Raw genomic sequence first — 23,328 nt, 5'->3', positions numbered from 1 at the left:
GTTAAGTTTTGTCTCACCCAATAAAAAAGGGAACTAGGAATATCACTGGTGCCCCTTAAAAAAAAAGAAAGGGTTCATGACAGCTCTGCTTTGTGTGTTTGCATATAAATGTTTATGTGCTTTGTTTGGGTGAGTATGTGTGTAAAAGAGAGCTATGTCTTGTATTAGGCAGGTTGAGCTGGAGGGGGAATTCAGTAACACTTGACCTGTTTCACTGAGTCACAGAGAGAAATGGGAGGAGAAGATGGGGGAAGAGAAAAAGACACTGAGACAGGAAGAGAGAGGGACAGAGTACGAGGGGTCTGCGGTGGGGTAAAGGCAGATAAAATGAGAAGGGGAAAGCAGAGAGAAAGAACAACAGCTGGGAAGGCCAGTGGGTAGAGAGATGACACTAAACCCCCTTCTCTCCTTTCCCTTCTTTCTGTCTTTCTTTTGTTATGTCTCTCTATCTCCTTCTATATTCTCTCGCCTTCATTGCCTAGCCTTTTGGCACTTCCTCTCTCTCGATGCTCATGTTTCAGGTAGGCGTTTCAGGTGTTGGAGCAATTCACCAATAATGATAAATAACCTTAAATTCAGTCTGACAGACTCATTCAACAATGTATCATACACTGGATGAGTGATAAATATTTGGCAATAAATATTTCTAATAATAATATGAAACAGTATTTTGCATTGATTTATTTATACTTTTTTTAAATAGACTACCTGTTTGTCCTTAAGACAATGGGATTATTTAACTTTTTCATCTAAAAAAGTTTGTGATAAACTCACATCACATGTGCTTCTATGTTCTAAGTCTCTGTCTCTATGTTAATCAAACACATGTAGACACGTCGACCCAATATCATGTTGAATGTCGTGATATTGGTCCATGTTTTTGGATATTCTGCATCCTAGATAAACTTGTGTAGCTATGTTTTCCACTGTGATGACAGATGAAGTGAGATGCAACAGATATTCTTAGTTGACCGTTATGTCATTTGAATTCTCACGTCTCATCAGCGATCATCAGAATATAATTCTTATGCAATACGAATATAACCATGTATAATACTGCATTTCTTGTAATCTTTACCAGCCAAATGGTGAATTGATTCCTCAAACTCCGGAGAGATTCGCACTCACGCAACCAGTACAGATGTGCTCTCACATAATATTGGCGTGGTGGTGGTGTAGTGGTCTAAAGCACATAACTGGTAAACTGGTAATCAGAAGGTTGCTGGTTCGATCCCCACAGCCACCACCATTGTGTCCTTGAGCAGGGCATTTAACTCCAGGTTGCACCGGGGGTGCAATAATAATAATGTAATAAGTAATAATGGCTCTGTAAGTCGCTTTGGTAAAAGCGTCTGCCAAATGCATAAATAAATAAAAAATTAAACAAATATGCATGAGTTCATGACATTTAACAGAATTATTACACCATAGTGCTACTGTCTATTAAGCTGGACTATGGTCTATTAAGCCAATTGTTTTCATTTATCTTCACAATATATATATTTTTTGTGAAATGCCAGCACCCAAGGGCATTACACTGCCTCTGCTGGTCTGCCTTCTTCCCATGGTGCATCATGCTGCCATCTCTTCCCCAGGTAAATGATGCACACACACCCGGCCGGCCACATGATCTAAAAGAAAATGTGATTCATCAGACCAGGCCACTTTCTTCCATTGCTCCATGGTCCAGTTCTTATGCTCACGTGCCCATTGTAGGCACCTTTGGTGGTGGACAGGGGTCAGCATGGGCACTCTGACGGTCTGCAGCTATGCAGCCCCATAGTATAGTAGGTCTCTGTGTATGATGAAGGTTGTCATTTGTGAGCGAGAGTTTGTGATGTATAAGTGGACATTGCTTACTCTGTCTAACTGTGGTCATGGCCAGAGCTTTTCATACAAAGATCCCGCAGAATGCCCTGCAGCCCAAACAGAGCAGGGAGATCTGTGACATGCTGTATTTCAGAAATAAATCCTCATCAAGCTTGACGGCCACTCTCTTACTTATTTATTCAGCAGGACTTCTGGAGCTCATGACAACCACACACACTCACAACCGATCTGAGCCATATCACACAAATGTCAATCTGGATCAATGGGCCACCCAGAAACAGTCATGCACACTCCTTCTCATAGTTCAGTCATCTATCAGCCATTTTCAGATGCACTACAGTACATGCTGGACAAATGTCTTGGTTCCTATTATCCTAAGTTATATAGGGCAGACCTAGCTGTTGCTTCCAGTCCATTTGAGCCGCTAACACATTTCTTTAGGGTTATTAAAAGATAAGTATGTGCTTTAGGCTGCATAAAAAAAACGACGCATTCATTTAAAGCTTGGGCCTCAGGACAGGAAATACCAGATTGTATGATGTGCTTTGTATAAAAGTGTGGGTGGGTCCACTTCTGCAAAGAATTAAGTTTCGGTAGTCAGACATTCCTGTCATTGCTTTCTATTCTTTTTCCTCTATATTTAAGTATCTTTACATTCACATCATATGGATAAGATTCATAGACCACTGTATAAGGCTTTGTCTCAGAGCTCAGATATAAAGAGATTGCCTTACATCATTTTGTCTCCACCTTCTAGTAATTATGGCCCAGATGGTTATCAGAGCACACCTGTAGTGCACTGTTCCTGCTTCTGGATATTGCAATAGCAAATGTCACATGAGCAGGTAGATGGCAGCAGGTGTGGGAAACCCATTATAATGGCCTGTTTCCTCATACCTTTCAAATTATTTTTGTTCTTAGACAGAGACCAGTGTAGCTGATTTTGTTGGCCATTGAGAGAAACATTAGCCATTAAGCTCATAGCTGCTGTGAACCTGATATTTCCAAAAATGACTAGTGCCAGTCAGTCTCTGACCTAATGCAATTTAACCTAAAATAAACACATAGGCTATTTTTCCAACACTGAGATGTCAGGTCGAGTCAGTGTTGCGATTGCCTTCGTGGACTGCATAATCAGCTGTGACAACTCTGACAAGAGCTGGGGGAGAACATTATTTTGCACATCTTAGCACTCAGATCTCTTCATTTGCTGTCATACTCAAAAAACAATTAAACATAACAATGCAGTTTAAGCTCTCTTGTGTTTGATTGTATTGAGTTGATTGATTGTATTCAGGTATGTTTTTGCCAATATGTAATTTAGCTGATGCTTTTATTGAAAGCGACTTACGGATTACAGGGACAATCCCCCTGATCAACCTGGGGGTGATGCTCCAGGAAGATGACTCATAAAGCGCTTTTCCACCATTGAGCAGAATGGTTCTGAACAGGTTAGCTAACCGTAACCGTGCTGGCCTTAAGTGATGTGGCAGTTACTTACTTATACAGTATGCAATTTAGTGTGTTAAACTACTAGGTTATAACTTGGGGTGGTGCAAGCAGTGAAAAACAGCAGTTCTGTGGAAATGCCTCAGTTTGTCTCTGTATTTTAGATGAAGGGAGGGATTAAGGGAGGGAAATTAACTTTTCATGAACTGGATGGGGGAACATTGATTCAATGTTTTTGTCAGTGTCAGTGCACTCATGACAGACTTCACTCATCCCTCATGTGCATCTCATCGCTGTGTCTTTACTTAACGCTGTGTATTGATTAGTCATCGTCCACTGACAGCCTGGAGATACCCTGGAGATAGTTGCCATGGCACTACATTGAAAAGTCCACTCTCTGTCTCTGTAGCCGCTGTGACAGAAGGGTACAGTGTGGTGGGATGGTCAGAAGATTTTGTTGGTTGTAAAAACTCTTGTGTATGCACATGCATTTAGCGGGTCTGGGCTATTATGTGAATGCCTTCAAGGGATAGTTCACCAAAAAAATAAGAATTCTGCCATAATTTAGTCACCCTCATGTCCTTTCACACCCATATGATTTTCTTCTTATGTGGAGCACAAAAGGAGATGCTAGAGAATGATAGTCTCAGTCACCATTCACTTTCATTGCATCTTTTTAACATAAAGTGAACGGGGAGTGTCGCTGTCAGTCCTTAACGATCTTAAAAATGTCTCCTTTTGTGTTCCACGGACAAAGAAGGTCATTTCGGTTTGGAATGACATAAGGGTGAGCAAATTACAGAGTTTTGAATTTATGGATGAACTATAATTTTAATGTAATATTTTGTTGATTTATGAAATGTCTTTAGAGTCTTTAACACGTTTATTGCTATTGTGACCTCGTTGCATTTTATGGTGAGCATATTTTATGATGGGAGATCACGTTTTGATTTATGATTTTAGTTAATGAGGTTGTGGTGGTGTTTGTTTCTGCGAGAGTGAGCAACAGCACACATAAAGAAATGGGATGGTGTTCAAACCCACTGATGAAATCATGTTTGAATCCATAGTAAATTGAATCATTGACAAAATGGCTTGAGTTGGAAACATTGAATGCCTCAGATCAAACGATTGCTTAATTAAGTTAATCTAATTGATGTGCTGCATATAAAGCAAGCTGACAGTGTGAGATTACTGAGTTTAACTCTTGCCAGGCTGTCTAGCAAGACAATATCATTCAAAAGCACACACTGAAATAGTTTAGCAGACACACAATGAAGTGCATTGTATGAAAAGTGAAAATGGCAGAATATTAATTGCATAAAATCAGCATCATAATTAATTTATTTGCCACTGCAGTGATAGAACAAAACATGGTAGAACTACAAGTAGAACACATTCCATAAAATACAATGGCACAGTGCATAAATACAGAAATGACATGGGACATTCTGACAGGCTTGACAGGCAAGTTACATATGTGTTACAAAAGTAGTGTAAACACAGTAAGAAATACATAAATAAATAAATAAAGATAGCAAATTGCTTGTCTCATGACAAAACATTGTAATTGAATATCATTCCTTTTAAATTCAATACTCTTAAAGAACCACCCACACATTTAGTGTTACCTAAATTATAGAATGACACATCTGACATAAACAACATCATGAGGACAACCCAACTGACCCCAGAATTCAAAAGGCTTAGTTAACATAATAAATAATTTTGTAATTAAGGCTATCAATTTAACATGCTAATTCTGTGCGGTTAATTATATTAAACATAATGCTTCAAAAAAATTATGCAATTAATCATGCCCCCTGACCATATGTAAGTAATTTTTAGAGCAGTTTAAAGCTGAAGAGTGTAACTTTTTCAATATTAAAATATTTCATCCTGTCTCAGCTTATAATGCAGAGACAACTATAAGTAAGTCATTCGTAGGTTGATTTACTCGGAAACTGTAAACACTATGGGCTCTATAATAGCGTAGTGCTATGCGATACGTCAAAAATATTGGTAGAGTAAATGGGCTGTACGCATGTATTAGAAGAATGAAATATGGACCATTTGTATCTTATGTTCTTTTGCACATTAAATACATCCTTGACAGTTCGTCCTCATCTATGACAGTGAAAAGTGCCTTAAATCCACATGGAAAATATGGTGCTCTTCAGGATTTTTTGGATGTAGGCTGCTTTAAATTATTTAAGTGTAATTATTCATATTGATTGATAGCTTGATTAGTGATCGATAGCTCTTTGATATAATCTGCTGGTGAAATCCCCAAACTGCAAATGGAGGAACTGAGTTTAGACTTTGCACCAAGAATACATGTGGTTCTCAGACACCTTACAGCAATGACCTATTTCTCAGGAAAATAGCAATTTGCCATTTGTGCCACTTCATTAACTTACAATTAGGGCTGTCGATTTAACGCATTAATTCAGTGTGATTAATTTTAAAAAAAAAATAACGCGTTAAAAAAATTAACGCAATTAATCGCAATGCCCCCGGACCATAATAAGGAAGATTCCTGAGATATGCAAGCTTGTAGTACCACCTGTTTACTCCAGAGGGCAGTAAGAGAAATTTCAGCTGTATGAGCAACGCGCAGTTTATACAGTGAAGAAAACACTTCAGTAGGCAGAACAACACAAACATGCATTACGTTCTCGCGTTCAAAACACTTGATGGAGCACAAATCTGAACTAAGGGATCTCAAGATGTTTATTAAACTATATTTAACTTGACACATTTTATGTTTATGACACAACGCACCCGTGACGCTACACAAGCATGTCTGACGTAGGTGTAAATTGACTGGGTCCTTAAACAAGCACTCATAATAAATCTCGAACTGATTGACAAATTCACTTGTGAAATGGATTGCTGTGAACTGTGTGCCAATGATTGACTTATGATCAATAATATGGAAGTAAACAATACATTGTATTCTAAAGCCGCTTTATGTATTGTCTTATCAATGATTAACTCTTCTGCCACAAGAATGTAATGCATTTTAATTATCTGAATGTTTTTTATTTTATATATATAACATTTTTAAATATTTAAAGATAACTATGTATAATTATATATTGATATAAATATGTATAATCATTATATATTGAATTATTGTTGTATGAGGGGCTTTCTCAGCAAATATTTATATATGCGATAAATCGTGATTAATTAATCGGGACACCATGTAATTAATTCGATTAAACATTTTAATCGATTGACAGCCCTACTTACAATACAACCACAGTTTGTGCACTTCCACCCATGGCCACATGTGCGTTACTTTGCCACAAAAAAATTCAGAAAGTGCTGTTTGAAAACCATGTTTATTTTTGCATTTCTGTTTGGTGATGCTAGTGGCACAGGATTAACATTTTCAGATTTAAGCTTGAAGTAAGTCTCACAGTCATGTTTTTGTGATTTGCAGTTAGTAGGGGACAGTCAGCACAAATCCAGCCGTACTGGCAACAAACCAACAGCAGTTCAAAGACAGCTGTACAACTCCAACTATGTTTAGCTAGGCACAATGACCTAAAAACATGCCATTTATGGCTAGAAATGATAAGAATGCTCCAAATGTGCCCATCTGACACATATGTATGTAAACCAAAGAAAATAGCGTACCATAATAGCGTAAAATAGCGTAACATAATTTAGAATGATCTAAGTTATGCTACAGCATAAATATGATTCAAAATGCAGCACTGCAATTTCCATAGCACAATTCTTAATTTTGCAGGTCAGATCTGGCATTCATCGCTCCACCACTGCGATTCAGATACCTGAATTTGATTTTTTGTTTAATGCTGAAAGCAGGAACTAAAAACGGTTAAAGGAACTAAAAACAAACATGAACTGAACTTTTTGCAGAACGTAACCGAAAATGGGAACAAACTGATTTTCAATTGTTCCGGCGTGAAAGTGTTGTTTTTAAATTCTGGTATTTTTCAATTTCATTCCGAAAAATACCAGAAAATTTTCATGAAACCAAAGGCTAAAGGGTTTATCACAGTACATTTTTGGAACATGTTGCCTGTAAAAATTAAGCATGCTTTGATCCTGAAGTATACTGTTGCATCACACATTTATTTGCCTAATTGCCTGTTGTGGATGTCACCTTCTGTGAATGAAGACTTTTTTAACAACCATACAGTATAATTACTACATATACATGCACTGTTATTCTAGATATAAGGAAAACATTACTAGAGGTAAAAAGTATATTTCTCGGTTGTTTCCAAGTCTTCACTGAATTCAGATGCACAGGTTAATGTCTAAACCTGCTGGGTAGTACTTCCTTCCACACCTCCGCCAGTGCCTTCAGTTTTCCAGCTACAGCGTCATCAGCTGGGAGCCACCTATCACAGATGTTTCACACCATTAATCCCAGAACATCTCCTGGTGGTGGGGCAGTGGTCAGGGATGTCTCCCTGCCATGCCCGCAGCTGGACACCGGATCCTCACGATTGCCTCGCGTTCTTGCTCTTACAAGCCAAAGCCTAGCTTGGTCAAGTTTCACTCCCTGACTCAATCCCTCTCCAGAAACCCCCGGAGAAGGACCAAGTGGGTCAGCGTAAATAGTTTCTCCCCACCCTTTTTCTCTTCTACTTGCTACCTCAACACATATAGCAATTGTTCCCTATTCCTACTTTCACACTTCTGCCCATCCCACTTTCTTCCTCCTTCTAGCTAGAAGCTTCCTTTTTCTGCTTCCTCTGCCATTTCCTTCAGAAAATTCTTCAACGCTGATCCAAAGATACCAATGATTTCAACAGGTGCTGCATTGATGTTCAAATAAACCCTCAACACCTGACCTCCACAGGGTAAGTGTCAGACCTCCATCTAATTTCCCCTGCACTTGGCAGCCAGATCAGCATATTTTATCTTCTTCCTCTCATAGGCTGCCTCCAGTCCCTCTATTCATGGGACAGTATGTTCAATCATTATGACTTTCCTAGCTGATGCCAACCATAACACTATGTCTGGCTATCAAGGATGTGATGTCGATTTCAGAAGGAAATTTTAGATGTTCGCAAAGGTCGAAAATCATTGACCCAATCAATTTCATGTGCCAGGATTGACCTCCCTCTGTGCCGTGCATTGTGTAGCAGCTCCTTTTTTAACAAACTCAATGTACTTTCTCTGAGGTGCATGATGGCCTTTGTTGGCCTTTATTCTATACACTTCAAGGATCACTGCCAGGTTTTGCAAAAACCTGATCATGCCGCTACCTGTATTGTCCTTGTGCTAAGGCTGTCTTGCACCCAGCCCACACGTGCTGCAGATTTGCTCTTGGGGCATCGCAGAGGAGACAACTCTCCTCTTTACCATACCACAGAGACGAATTTCCAGGGCTTGGAAGAGTGTCATAAGTGGATCTCATTAGAATACTTTGCCTGACCTGGGGTTTCACAGGTCAGCCCATCCTAAAACTCTATTAGATGCACCTCCCCGTACCGTCCATTGCCCTTACTGCTGCTGGCTGATGGCTTGAATCATATACTGTTCCTCTTCCATCTTAGTTACTTCTGTCGATTTTTTATAAAGATTTTTTCATGGAAAAGAATGCAAAACATGTTCCTACTCTCTTGAAGATATTAATTAAATAAGTGTCCTGAGATATCTCACCAGTCGCTGTGACAGCTGTAGACTTTGTAAACAGCAAACAAAAATGTGTTTGTGGATGCGGACATTGATGCTTTACACCTGTAAATTATTTTGCTCGTTCTCATCATGTTGTATTTGAAGCAGATAATTGAGGCTATGATTCATAATGTTTGCCAGTTTAGGGCACTATTGTGCCACTTTTGAATTTGACAGCCACAGGAAAAAACAATGCTGCTCTTTCTTTTCTCAGTTTTGGTCTCAAAATTGACTTTGGAGGGTGGGATTTAGGAATGAGGGGGCTAATTCAATGGCTCAGACACGTGAAAGCTTCAGAGCGCTAAAATCGCTTACAGCACCTTTAACCATTCATTTATTTTGTTCTAACCAGTTACCTTTTGGAAACGAGACTGGAATGAAAGAATGAACAAAAATTTGAAACATTTACTTTTTAGTCCCTGGCTGAAACTTGACAAGACTGCTTTTTCAGTTCTGCTCACAAATTTCCTATCAGATTGAGGTCAGGACTTTGTGATGGCCACTCCAATAACTTGACTTTGTTTTCCTCAAGCCATTTTGCCAAAAGTTAGGATGTATGCTTGAGGTCATTGTCCATTTGGAAGACCCATTTACGTCTGAGCTTAAACTTCATGGCTGATGTCTTGAGATGTTGCCTCAGTGTATCCACATAATTTTCCTTCCTTGTGATGCCATCTATTTTGTGAAGTGCACCAGTCCCTCCTGCTGCAAAACACCCCATGCTTCACAGTTGGGATGGTGTTCTTCGGCTTGCAAGCCTCACCCTTTTTCCTCCAAACATAACAATGGTCAATATGGCAAAAAAAAATATTTAATCAGACCAGAGGAAATTTCTCCAAAAAGTATGTTCACTTGCCAACTATAGTCTGGCTTTTTTATGGCGGTTTTGGAGCATCGGCTTCCGCCAGAAGCTTCCTCCAAATTACATGGAAAGGTGTGTTTGTGATGAAAATAATCACTTTGACTAAATAACTTCATACGTACTGTGCTGCACTATTTGAGCTAATTTAGCTCCAGGTTGAATTAGATTTTGGGTGGTTTGAGAATAAGTTGCAGGTTTTTGCAAAGTCACACAAACTGACTGCAACAGTGCAACTGTTTAGTAAATTTGTAAATTTCCCCTAAAAGTGTTTAATTAATATAGACACATTGTGGATTGTATTATTTGCAAAAGGGATAAAAATCATGAGAGAAAAAAACAGACAGGCCTGGTGTCGAGTGACTCAAACTAAATGATCCCACAGCACATAAACGATAGAGGAAGAAGGAAGCAGTTGGAATGGATGAAGAATTGTTGGGAAATAGAATAAGATAAAAACAAAGCTTTAAATTGCTGCAGCATTACTGGAGTAATGATAAGCATGCTTCCCCAAACTTCTGTTAGGAACTCTATCAAAGTCGTAATGATTGAGCAAACACTGCGGAAAAGTGCGGTGGTTTCCCTTTCATGCTTGATGAGCTCTGTAAGTCAGAATGTGGGTGTTTATGAGAGAGAGAATGTATGAGACATCACAAGTTTAAATATAACCTTGATGACTGAGAGAATACTGGGGAAAGCAGAAAGTGTGGTGTTTCCTCAACATTTCATTAGCAGTACATACTGTATGTGTTTTTAGGAGAAATGGTCTATGTGAGATTACAAGTTTAAAAATAATTTTGATGACTGGTAGGACACTGGCGAGAGCCATTTTTAACACTTGAAAGCAATTTGTGTTTGCTTATGTTGGTAATTTACTTATGAAATGTAATATATTGAACTTTTAGGTACTCTAATCCAGTTACTTTATGGGGGGTTACTTTATTCCCAAAGTGCTTTAAATGCTCGTGGTGGTGTAGTGACTCACCTCAATACAGGTTGCGGAGGACGAATCTCAGTTGCCTCCATGTCTGAGACCGTCAATCCACGCATCTTATCACATGGCTGGTTGAGCACGTTACCGTGGAGACATAGCACATGTGGAGGCTTCACGATATTCTCCATGGCATCCACGCACAACCCACAATTCTAAAAACTGTAACCAAATGTACCAAACAAATGTAACCAAACAAATCATAAAAGGATAGTGAAACCTGAAATCCCCTACATGGGAGATATAAGGAAAATATTATAAGATCAATATAAAAACATTAAAAGTCAATGGAAAGTGCCCACCATGATAGAAAAACGGATGGGTGTGTATGCTGGTCAGAGGTTCAAATCAGTCATTGTCAGAAATAGTTGAAAATATAAAAAAAATCGCCTGTGATGTCAGGACGTTTTCCAAACTGTGGGTGTTTTGGGAGCAGTGACCTTGGAGATGTAGATCCAGCAGCCTCCTCCTGTGGCTACTGTCTACTGCCTTAATACGCAGTGGCAGAAACCTCACTGCCTCCCCAGAGAGATGCACACATGCACACATTGAGACTCAGTGTCGCTGACATCAGTTTAATCCTCTGACAGTTTTAATGCATGGGCTGCATCTGGGTCTCAGCTGTGATAAGTGCTGGGCTGAGTGTGATGAATGAGACTGCAGAAGATACACACAAACACACACTCACACACTTGTGCTGATCGTCATCATGAAGACTGATAAGGTAAGTCAGATTGCATGGAATACATGCAGCATATTACAGTGCTCACTGCAGCTCCAGTGAAGTTAATGGTGACCAGTTGTAAACTGTGAATCCATTCAAAGTCAGAGGTAGAGAATGCATTTGATAAAGCCTTCAGCATGATGATAACACATTGGCTGCATCTAAAACTTAAGGCAGCTTTCTCATTGCCTCACTGTCAGTGACTGTCAGCAGACTTCCAAGGCACTGTAAACTCATGTCTAATGATCTAAATCAAATTTAAGTTAGCTTTAGATAACAGGAAATAATTAGGGACTATAAATGCTTATTTCTTAGAAGAAGGACATTTAGAATTAATTTGCTGCTTACAACCACTCTATCAGACACCATTTTTATTATTTTGTGAGTGACGAGGAGGAGGGCGTGACCAGGGCCGAGAGGATGCACGCCTGGTGCTGAGTTGGCCAATCAGCAGAAGAGGGATAAAGAGGAGCTAGGGACACCAGAGAGAGAGAGACATACATCCAATGTGTGTGTGTGTGTGTGTGTGTGTGTGTGTGTGTGTGTGTGTGTGTGTGTGTGTGTGTGAGCGTGTATTTATCACTTTGTGGGGACCAAATGTCCCCATAAGGATAGTAAAACCCGAAATGTTTGACCTTGTGTGTGTTTATGTTGCTGTGTTTTCAGTTTGATGTTCTGTCTAGTTAAATTGTTGTTTGTTATTCCGGTTCCCCCAACCTCCTTTCCCGAACTGTTACACTGGTGCCGAAATCTAAGCATCTTAGATTTGAATGCACCTCGTTGTATTCTTACCTCCAAATCCAAGACCATCTTAAGATCATGCTGATATACTAGTTTTACTAGCTGAATTTTGCTGATCTACCATCTAGGCCTGTTTGTGAATGTAAGCTGGTCTTTTTAGGGCTGCCTGTGAAGGCAGCATTTTTCAGCTTTTGAACACAGCCATTCACTCTCATGTGTTCATCTGAGGCAGCTTTTAAAGGTTTCGCACAAACCTCAAGCACACCCAATATGGATCTGCCGTGTGTGGGTTAGAGGTGATACAAGGTGTGTTTGTTTTTGTTTTCATTGTCAGATGTGTCAAAATTTCTGTCTGATCCCTCTACCTTTCTTTCTTTTTCTCTCTCTCTTACTGTTATTTAGTATGAAATGTCTCACGGGATTCAAGCTCTGATGTCAAATTCCACTCTGTCAGAATGGATGCTGATAATCTAACACCATTATAAGCATGGATCTGAATGCTTGGCTTCCCTTTAACAAATGCACAAACACATACACACTTTCTCGCTCTATTTGTGATCTTGCTTTGACAGAGCATCATGTCTACAGCCATAATCCCTCTAATTGCTTATGGCTTTTCACATTGACACGTCCATAATTCACCTTAAATTGTTTATTCAACAAATTAATCCCATCAACCTGCCACTTTAGACACCCCGTGTGAAATAGGATCACCGTGGCAGAGATGGGTCACATGAGTGGATGCTAATCACCATAACTGAATTACTGCATACAGAGCTTTATTGAGCCCAAGAGCTTTCAAAATGCTTTTAGTTTCATTAAATCTGAACAAAGAGCAGAGGCCAGGGAGAAATGTAAACAAAAGTTGGGGTTAGGTAAAGAGAAAGTAACATGGCTTAGAGAATGACCTGAGGGTGAGTTAATGATGGTAGAATTTAGATTTTTGGTGAACAATTCCTAAAACTGGGACTATAGTTGAAAATTTGCTGTTGTGGTTAAACTGGCACAGATACAGAAATGTTTATTAATGTGCCCTGTGCCTGTAAAACTAAACTGAAGAAAGTAAACATGACACAGCCAACTTTGTGAATGTGACAAAAGTATCCCTTGTTTTTTCATGTTTGCCCAAAAATGAAAATTCACTCATCATTTACTCACCCTCATGCCATACCAGATGTGTATGGATTTTTTCTTCTGCAGAACACAAATGAAGATTTTTGGATCTGAATGGACCTTCAGCTCTGAAGGTCCATTCAATGCAAGTGAATGGGTACCAAAATTGTGAAGCTCCAAAATGCACATAAAAGCAGCATAAAGGTAATCCATGTCTCCAGTGGTTAAATCGATATCTTCAGAAGGTATATGATAGGTTTGTGTGAGAAACAGATCAATATTGAAGTCCTTTTTTACTATAAATTCTCCTCCCTGCCCAGGTGACGACATGCGACACGACGTGAATTGCTAAAAACAAAAGGAGAATGTGAAAGTAAAAGTGGAGATTGACAGTTAAAAGGATTTAAATATTGATCTAATGATAAGAGAATATGCCTAAGTTATCCCTTTAAGTTATTGTATATATCAGTGTCCACCGTTTAACACTCATACATGATCGTTCTATCTGAGACTCCGAGCTGTGAGAGACTGGAGTTTATAAACGGAGATGTCAATTTGATTGATTGAGTTTTTCCCCTTCAGTGTTCTTTCTTGTGTCATTCCTCCGCATTTTACACCAGCACACGCACTTCCACTCATATTCTTCCCTCATTCTGCCTCCGTTTGCAGTGACCTTCACTTCATCTACACATCTCATATTCTCTCTCCATCTCATTCTGTGGTTGTATTGTACTGCTGAAGGCTTTTCCTCCAATGAATCAGCTTTGTCCATGATTGTGTTTTCAGATTTGAGTGACGTTTTGCTCATTCTGTTTAGTGACGGGGTTCACTCTCTAGCTTGTGCTGCATGTAATGCTTTGTTTATGTTTGGTGTGTAATGATATGTGTTACCTGCTCGGCTGTCATCAGCTCAGAGATTTCAACCATCCCCAGCTGAACCGAGTGAGAGAGGAGAGGGAAGAGCGCTTTAGGATACAAAGGACAGATTGACAGTGCGAGACGGAAGGAGCGAAAGAACGACATGTGATTGACAAGGCAAATATTCAGTGAGACGTGATGTGGGCATATCACATCATCCAAGTCTTTTTCAATTCCTCGGCCCTACAAGAGAATAATGCCTTCTGTCCTTGTAAACCGTTCTGTCTGGATGGCCAACATTCTCTCTTTCTTTTTATCATTCTTCTCGGCTCCTCTCTGTCTCTCTCTCTCTCAGGCAAGGGCATAGATTTGGCTTGAACATTGTGGGGCTACTGGGTGGGGGTAGGGTTGCCACCTATGTCTGATAAAAAACCTGGACAAATCAATGACCCGGCCACCGCTTTGCTCACAAGTGAAAATGTCCATTAGACATTAGACTCAGAAGACACAATTGGTCGTTGTGCAGTAAGATTGTGCATAGTCGTGAATATTTTAAACATCTCAAGTATTCTCACTTATCTTAACTTATAGCTTACCTGGTTGCTTAGATACTGTGCTTGTGCTTGCTTTTGCTTTTGCTTTGCTAAAGAAATAAGTAGAGGGATGACATTAGATTTGCATTTACCATACCTTAGCCACATCTATAGCCACTTTTATTTAGTATGTCTCAATCAGACATTGGAATAACAAAATCATACATAAATGGGCCTTAGCTTACCTAGTCTTCCATCTATACTTGGCGTTTCCCTTTGCTGCAGCTATCAGTGGTTTCTGTTCTTCAATGAATGTCTTGAATTCAGTGCATGACAATTGAAATTCAATCTGACCTGAAGCTCAGACTTCACCATTGCAACTGACAGTCTGTTTCTTTTATCGGACCAAACATCCTCCATATGACTGAACACTCTTTCTGCATAGGCATTACTGACTGGTATGGGAAAAACAAAAGCAACTACTTTCAACAGCTCAGTGGATTCAGTTGCCTTGCTAAAAAAATTATTTGTTTTAGCATGGTCATCCAAAGCAGTTTTGCCTTCATGTTTAACCAGAATTTTAACTGAGCATACGGAGCAGGTAGCATAAAGTGGGTCAGCCTGGTGTTGGCTTTAGCCATGTGGAGTAATTGTAATTTTTCAACCAGTCATTATTAAAATATGTCGAACGTTTCATTTTCTTTTTACTGGCCTGTCCGTCTTTGTGAACACACTGTCATCTTCGTCTTCCGTCTCGCCACCCATGTTAACGCTAACGAACGACGTTGACGTACAATCTTCTTCACACTGCTTCTCAAATTGCCGCCTGTAGTAACTGGCTAGCTGCCAAGAAGACAGGCAGCTAGATTACGTAGCCTACGTCACGTCACACGTCCCAGAGCCAATGATAGCGGATTCTACACACAAGAGACACGGACCACTCTGTGCACAACGCATAGGCTATTTCAAGTGGAGAGAAAATAGATAGTTGAATATACATATTCACGTAGCCTTTCGAAAACCGGGACATTTAGTGTCCCGGAGAGTGGATAAATTTCCGGGACAGGTTATTAAAAGAAGGACAATCCGGTAAAACCGGGACAGGTGGCAACACTAGTGGGGGGTACTTCCTTGTTTTGATTATTGGGGAGCTTACCACCCATCCCATCTAAAATCTACACCCCTGCTCTCAGGCCATACTCTCTGTTCACTGACATCTCTATGTTGATGTCTTCTGTGGAAGATATCCAGCGCAGGTACCGGGCTGCAAGCCAGACTTTAATCCTGCCTGTCAGCATTAAACCTGCAACATAATTTGAGTGATTTGAGAGAGCATAGCATATATATTCACAGTTTATACAGCACATTTATCGTGGTGACATCAGAAAATACATGGTACGACCTGGAGAACGAAGAGTTAGATGCAATGAACTTTCATAAAGCTGTAGCGCCATCTAATGTACATTGAAGTTATTGCAATATGAAACTGTTAAATTCAGTGAGTTGGTAGTCTTTTGTCATTTTATGAATGTGGTGGTGGTTTGTGACCCGTTTTCATGTGTTGCTGTATGACATTTCATAATAACTGTTATCATAAGAGACGTTAGTACTTTTGTAAGCTATACTACATGCTACATGTGCCTTCCATTTGATCTGAACAAAAACATGTCTGAATATTACTATCTTAGTCTAGCTGACCATATTTTATAGTAAACATTATCAGATATTTTGAAAATCCTACTTTTTTCTGATTTTGCATGCAAAAGACCTAGATAGGAATTATGTAATCATAATGTTGTGTTTGGATGCTGGTAGAGCTTCTTAACTAGCTTAACGAGCAAGAGATCCATAGTTAAACATCTTTCCCAGAATGACATGCTGGTTTAAACGTTACTTCCCAAGACAAACACGCCCCATAGCATAATCCCACCCTTGACCCTGATTGACAGGTTTCTGTGTAAGGCATCGGAAATGGAAATACTAAGGGAATTAGTATACCATTTGAGTTTTGGCTGGCTACATACGCGACGCTGAGAAAGTGAAAAAGCAGACGTGGTAATTGAAATTGCTATTTAAATATGACAGGGCCAAAACTCGTAAGATATGGGAAACACAGTTGCAAACGGACTTTGCTTTTCCATTTGAAATTTGGCAGTCACTGTGCGTTAAGCTTAAGCGAAAATGCAAACCGTAATGCGTGATTTGCAATTGCGTTTGGATTATGTCACATTTTATAAGTCCACAAATTGAAAACGCAATTGCAAATACAATTTGCAATTCCTTTTGAATAATGTCCGGAATATCATTCCATAAAACACTGCTGCTCTTTTGTGGGGTTTGGGTCTCAAAATAATCTTTGGAGGGCGGGGTTTTGGAATTAGGGGTGTGGCTATTTCATGGGCTCAACCACAAGCTTCAGAACCCTGAAATTGCTTACAGCACCTTTAAAGGAATGTTCCGGGTTCAATAAAAGTTTAGCTCACTTGATAGCATTGTGGAATAATGTTGATTACCACAAAAATGTATTTTGACTCGTTCCTCCTTTTCTTTAAAAAAAAGCAAAAATCAAGGTTACAGTGAAGCACTTACATTAAAAGTGAATGTGGACAATATTTGGAGGGTTTAAACAGAAAAGTGAAGCTTGTAATTTTATAAAAGCACGTGCATTTATTCTTTTGTTAAAACTTATTATTATTAAATATTATTTGAGTTGTAAATTAGTTTTTTAGGGTTTTATGGTTTGTTGACATTACACGTTCATGGTAATGAAGTTATAAAATTGGCCATAACCTCGTTTGTAAGTTATTTTATCACACTAAAATCATGTTTACTTGCATATTGTTTCTGTCTTCTGTCATGTGAGTATTTTAACATTAAAAAATTTTTGACCTCATTCATTTCCATTGTAAGTGCCTCACTGTAACCTCGATTTTTGAATTTTTTTAAAGAAGAGGAGGAACGAGTCAAAATTCATTTTTAATAAACATTATGTAACAAATGCTGTCAATTGAGCTTAATTTGTATTGAACCCGGAACATTCCTGTAAAAATTAGACTTGAAAATTGAGTTGCCTGTAAGTCACAACTGTTTATATATCATTAAATGATACAATGTTGATATTACCAACTTACTGGAACTACGCTGTTTTGCTCAATTCAATATTTAGTTAACCACCATAGTAACACTGGTAGTAAAGCAATAGACCCATGAAGACTTCAATTTCATCAGGAGTGGACCTTTCAGCACAAAGGAAGGGCTAATAAATATGTACAGTTCAGACACTGCACAGTGTTACCCACACAAACATAAAACTTCATCAGGGTAACACACATGACACTAAAATAAAGCAATAAATGTTCATTTTTTATTATTTATTTTTTTTACAATAAATTGCCTTGTTAAATGTAATTTCTCACAGTATATAAAAGTAACTACAAGCTAACCAATTAACAATGTTTTACTGTAATTTATATTTTTTATTTTTTTTCATTAAAATACATAGTATTAAAATTCATACTGGTCCAAACTGGTCTTTTCAGCAGGGGAGATGGATGTAGCTTCTTTTTGGCTTGAAATATCCCAACGGTAATGTTAAACTGCATGGAAAGGCATGAATGTGTGTTGTGTTTCCTCCTACAAGAGAGAGAGAGAGAGAGACCACAAAGGTTTTTTGCACTGTACAAGACATCAGCACGGCTCCATATGTGTGGAACCTGAGATTTATCTATAATCTATATTAAGCTAGATCTGCTAAAATAAAATAGCACAGCGGTGCTGCTTTATAAACAACTTGAACTTGTATAGATGTTGTGCTATACAGTGGAATATAATTTGTGAGATATTAATAACAGTGGAACGGTATGTGGAACACTTCAATCCGAGTGTGGGTGTTGCATGTACGGCCTGAATCTGTAAAACTGGATGTTCATGTTGCAGAGAGTAAATGGCATGTTGCTGCTGACCTTTTGTTGATAATTATAACTGCAATCAATGTATTGGTTATCATTCTGGATGCAAGTGTTGTAAGTGTTAAGAATTATGTCCTTTATGAACTTTTGTGAAGTGTTATTTTGGGCAATGTGTGGGAGTGGGAGTAGATTTTTGTAATCTCTGTGTACTGTAAGTGCTGATGCATTTGAGGGTAATATTATTTATTTATATATTGTTGCTTATATTAAATATTTTCCTCAAAGTCCACTTATAATGTTATTCAGGGTGTTCGGCACTAGCAATGGTTGTAATTTAGTTGTACATTACAATTTTCCACCCTTTCTCTGACCCTTAAAATAAAAAACATTCTACTGTACTTTTAAGACAAATGTGTAAACATCTGCTGTCATCTTTGTTGTCGGGCACAGTGTGTTTGACATAAACACCATTTGTGGGATTCTTGCATTTTATTGTGACAGCTTCACAAAACAGTCCCTGCAGAAATGTGCCACACCAACTACTATATGAATATTTCGAAACATTCTTTTAAGGTCAGACTCACGATCTGACCATAAAACCTGACCTTATGCTGCCTTTATCTGCTATTTGGAGCTTTAAATTCCTGGGCACCATTCACTCTCATTGAAATGACCTAGAGCTGAAATATTGTTCTAAAAATCTTTGTTTGTGTTCTACAAAAGAAAGAAAAGTCACATTTGGCATGGCATGAGAGTGAGTAAATGATGAGAAAATTAAAATGAACTATCCCTTTAATTCACTGTGATTGGACAGACTAAATTACTAAACATCAAAAGACAACTTGCATGTGTATTTGTGGACATTCATGTGTTAGTGTATCCATCGTTGTGGCATCACAACCATTATGATTTTTAATGTGCTATATTTGATCTCACAAATGGTCTTTGTGGACTGGATTAAGATCTTTTGAAATCTATAACAATGAAAACGTTTTTTTTTTTTTTTTTTTAAATCACAGAAAATTCAGTTTTCCCAGATATGTCCACTTTAAGGCAAATGTCAAAGTCTCTCTCTCGCTTTCTCTCTCTTTAGAGACTCCGCTGCCAATGAAGGGTTCCACTACAGGAAGTATTATTGGTGGGATTCTCGGTGTGATCATCCTGCTTGCCATCATAGTAACCACCGTTGTGATGGTCTGCAGACACAAGAGGAAAAGTGCAAAGTGAGTGTAATTTCATCTGTCTCAGGGTAGTAATCAGTTCTGACTTGTACTATACTTAGTAAAAGTTACCTATGAATGTTCTATGAATGTGTATCACTTTACTGATTGTCTGTGTGTGTTTATGTGTACATTCACAGCAGTCCGCCCAGTCACAAGCCTCCTCCTCCAATGAAGTCCTTTTCTAATGCAGACAGAGTGAGTAGAGAAGAGTGATACACTACCAGTTAAAAGTTTGGACATGGCTACTGATTACTCATTATTACTAATTTCTAAATTTAAAATGGTAAAGTAATCAAAACTATGAAATAACACAAATTAATGTATGGATATGTAACATAGATAATTGCTTTTATTCTTTTTCTTTTTTTCAAAATTATGCCACAAATGCTTATGATTGGGCTTATTACTTGTATTAAACCCGAAATATTACTTTATGGTCATGATAAACTGAAACTGAGACAAGTGTGTCCAAAATGTAGTCTACAGCCATGGCCAAAAGTATTGGCAGTGACATGAATTTTGTGTTTTGCAAATTTTGCTGCTTCAGTATTTCTAGATTCTTTTTTCATATGTTTCTATGGTATACTGGAAAACAATGAAAAGCGTTTCATAAGTTTTAAAAGCTTTTATTTGCAAAAATATTCAATATATACAAAGAGTCAAAATTTACAGTGCTGACCCTTGTTCTTCATAACTTCTGCAATTCACTCTGGCATGCTGGATATCAGCTTCTGGGCCAAATCCTGACTGATGGCGATCCATTCTTGCTTTATTAATGCTCGGAGTTGATCACAATTTGTGGCCTTCTGCTTGTCCACTCGCCTTTTGAGGACTACCCACAGGTTCTCTATGGGATTAAGACCGTGCCTGGCCACGGATCCATAATTTCAATGTAATGATCTCCGAGCCACTTCATTATCGCTCTTGCCTTGTGACATGGTGCTCCATCATGCTGGAAAATGCATGGATCATCACCAATTTGCTCCTGGATCGCTGGGAGAAGTTGCTCTTGCAGGACATCTTGATACTATTCTTTATTCATGACAGTGTTTTGGGCAGAATTGTGAGAGAGCCCACTCCCTTGGATGAAAAGCAACCCCACACATGGATGGTCTCAGGATGCTTCACTGTTGGCACGACACAGGACTCATGGTAGCGTTCACCTTTTCTTCTCCGGACTATTGATTTTCCAGATGTCCCAAACTGTCAGAAGGGGGCTTCATCAGAGAAAATATCTTTGCACCAGTCTTCTGCTGTCCAATCCTTTACTTCCTGCAGAATTTCAGTCTGTTCTTGATGTTTTTATCGGAGAGAAGTGGCTTCCTTGCTGCCCTTCTTGACACCAGGCCATTGTCCAAAAGTCTTTGCCTCACTGTATTTAGATGCACTCACACAACCTGCTGTCAATATTGAGCAAGCTCTGCACTGGTGATGACAAGATTCCGTAGTTGACTCCTCAGGAGGAGATGTCCTGGCGCTTGCTGGACACTTTGGGACTGCAGTTGAACCTCTCTCCTTGAAGTTCTTGATGATCCGGTAAATGGTTCTTTCAGGTGCAATATTCTTTGCAGCAATTGTGAAGCCATTTTGATGCAAATCGATGATGGCTGCATGACTTTCTTTAGAGGTAACCATTGCTAACAAGAACAAAAAGGGCCAAAAAAATGTAAATTTGAGTTTTTGTAATAAAGTAAAAATTTTTGGCCAATGAAGCTTTTTGCAATTAATTAAAATACATCTGATCACTCTGACAACAATCTAGAAACAATGTGAATCAACACCACAACAACTGAAACACAAAATTTATGTCACTGCCAAAACTTTTGGCCACAGCTTTAGTAGTGAATACACTTTCTTTTCTAACAAGATTACTGAACACTTGACTGAATACGGTCTATATTATATAGAAGGAAATTAAATATAATAATAAGTATAATTTATACCAAGAGCTTCAACAAACTTGTTTCAATAGGCATCAGATGTAGCAGAGAATAGTAAAGTATTTGAGAATAAACATCTGTAAGAGCTAAATGCATGTAAATATGTTCATGTGTGTTTGATAGGTCACATTTCAGTATGTTATTGACCCCTGTTAGCAAATAATTGTTTCTTTGAGAGTGTATAAAGATTGTACAGAGCAGCAATTCACCATGAGCATTTCCTTTTCATGTTGTAGCCAATCATTAGTAGACCTTTGGAGTCTGATTCTCATCAAATGTACTATATAACAGAGAGAGAACAGCCAATGACAGTAAGAACACATTTATCTCTCTCTCTTTCTATCCCTCTAATGCTGCATGGCATTTAAGATGGTTAATCATACATGTTTAATGGCATGTTCAATTTCCATGCATTATTCAGACTTATTATTCACAGATCGTAAGCATCTCTAACATGTGCTTTCTCATCACCCTCTAATCATTACACTGCAATCTCTAATTTGACAGGATCTCTCAGGATACCATGATGAGAATAATCATGATGAGCCTTCACGTAACAGTGCCTCCTGTTCCGGGGAAGAGAAAGAGGCTCTGTTCCCTTCTAGTTATGATAGAGACATGGATGGAATGATGGGAGAGGAATATTACATCACATCCTCTGTTACTAGAGGAAGTAGCTTCATGTCTCCAGCTGTGATAGTTTAGAGCAGGAGGATTGTACTGAACCAGATACACACTGTACATGAAGTGTCAGAAAGAGAGCCTCTAAAAGCTGTGTTAACTCAAAGGGACACCCCTGTTTTTATACTGTAACATGAGCACTGTCATTTATACTGTTTTAAATGGTCAAATTGTCAGTCTAGGGACAGTTTTTTTGATTTTGTTAATATGAAATATATAGGTATTTGTCATAGGCTTTTTTTTATTATTATTTTTCCAAAGTTACCCAAACACTGTAAGGACCCTGTGCTCATTTTGAGAGAATGAAGATATTTTACTGTGACAGCTTTCATGTGTGCGCACATGTACAATACATGGCTAAATGTATGTGGACACTCCATTCTAATTAAAGGGATAGTTCACCCAGAAATGAAAATTCTCTCATCATTTACTCACCCTCATGTCATCCAAGATGCGTATGACTTTCTTTATTTTGCTGAACATAAATAAAGATTTTTAGAAGAATATCTCTGCTCTGTTGGTTCATTAATTGCAAGTGAATGGTGACCAGACATTTTAAGGTCCAAAAAGCATATTAAGGCAGCATACAATAATCCATATGACTCCAATGGTTAAATCCACACCTTCAGAAGAGAGATGATAGGTGTGGGTGAGAAACAGATCAATAGTTGCGTCTTTTTCTGACAATGAATCTACACGTTCACTTTCACATTCTTCTTCTTGTGTTTTTGGCGATTTGCATTCTTTTGTGCTTATTACCACATACTGGACAAGGAGGAGAAAAAGAGTTTTTAAACAAGACTTAAAAACA

The 23,328-nt window shown here is 38.6% G+C and overlaps 1 protein-coding gene across 2 annotated transcripts in view; it reads left to right on the top strand.

Moving 5' to 3' along the window:
• The window catches only part of LOC127657842 (nectin-2-like), a 93,131-nt gene extending 70,110 nt beyond the window's left edge, over positions 1–23,021 (top strand). Inside the window, exons 7-10 of one of the 2 annotated variants that reach the window (XM_052146778.1) lie at positions 19,767–19,896; positions 20,034–20,091; positions 22,073–22,147; positions 22,344–23,021. In XM_052146778.1, the coding sequence (XP_052002738.1) occupies positions 19,767–19,896; positions 20,034–20,091; positions 22,073–22,147; positions 22,344–22,541 (461 nt within the window). In that variant the 3' untranslated portion in view covers positions 22,542–23,021. The remainder of the gene's footprint in view (positions 1–19,766; positions 19,897–20,033; positions 20,092–22,072; positions 22,148–22,343) is intronic. The other variant, XM_052146779.1, reaches the window with a different exon arrangement.
• Positions 23,022–23,328: the final 307 nt, after the last annotated feature.

Source organism: Xyrauchen texanus, chromosome 17 (genome assembly GCF_025860055.1).
Source record: "Xyrauchen texanus isolate HMW12.3.18 chromosome 17, RBS_HiC_50CHRs, whole genome shotgun sequence".
Lineage (NCBI taxonomy): Eukaryota > Metazoa > Chordata > Actinopteri > Cypriniformes > Catostomidae > Xyrauchen > Xyrauchen texanus.
This window is presented reverse-complemented; position numbering and strand designations above follow the sequence as displayed.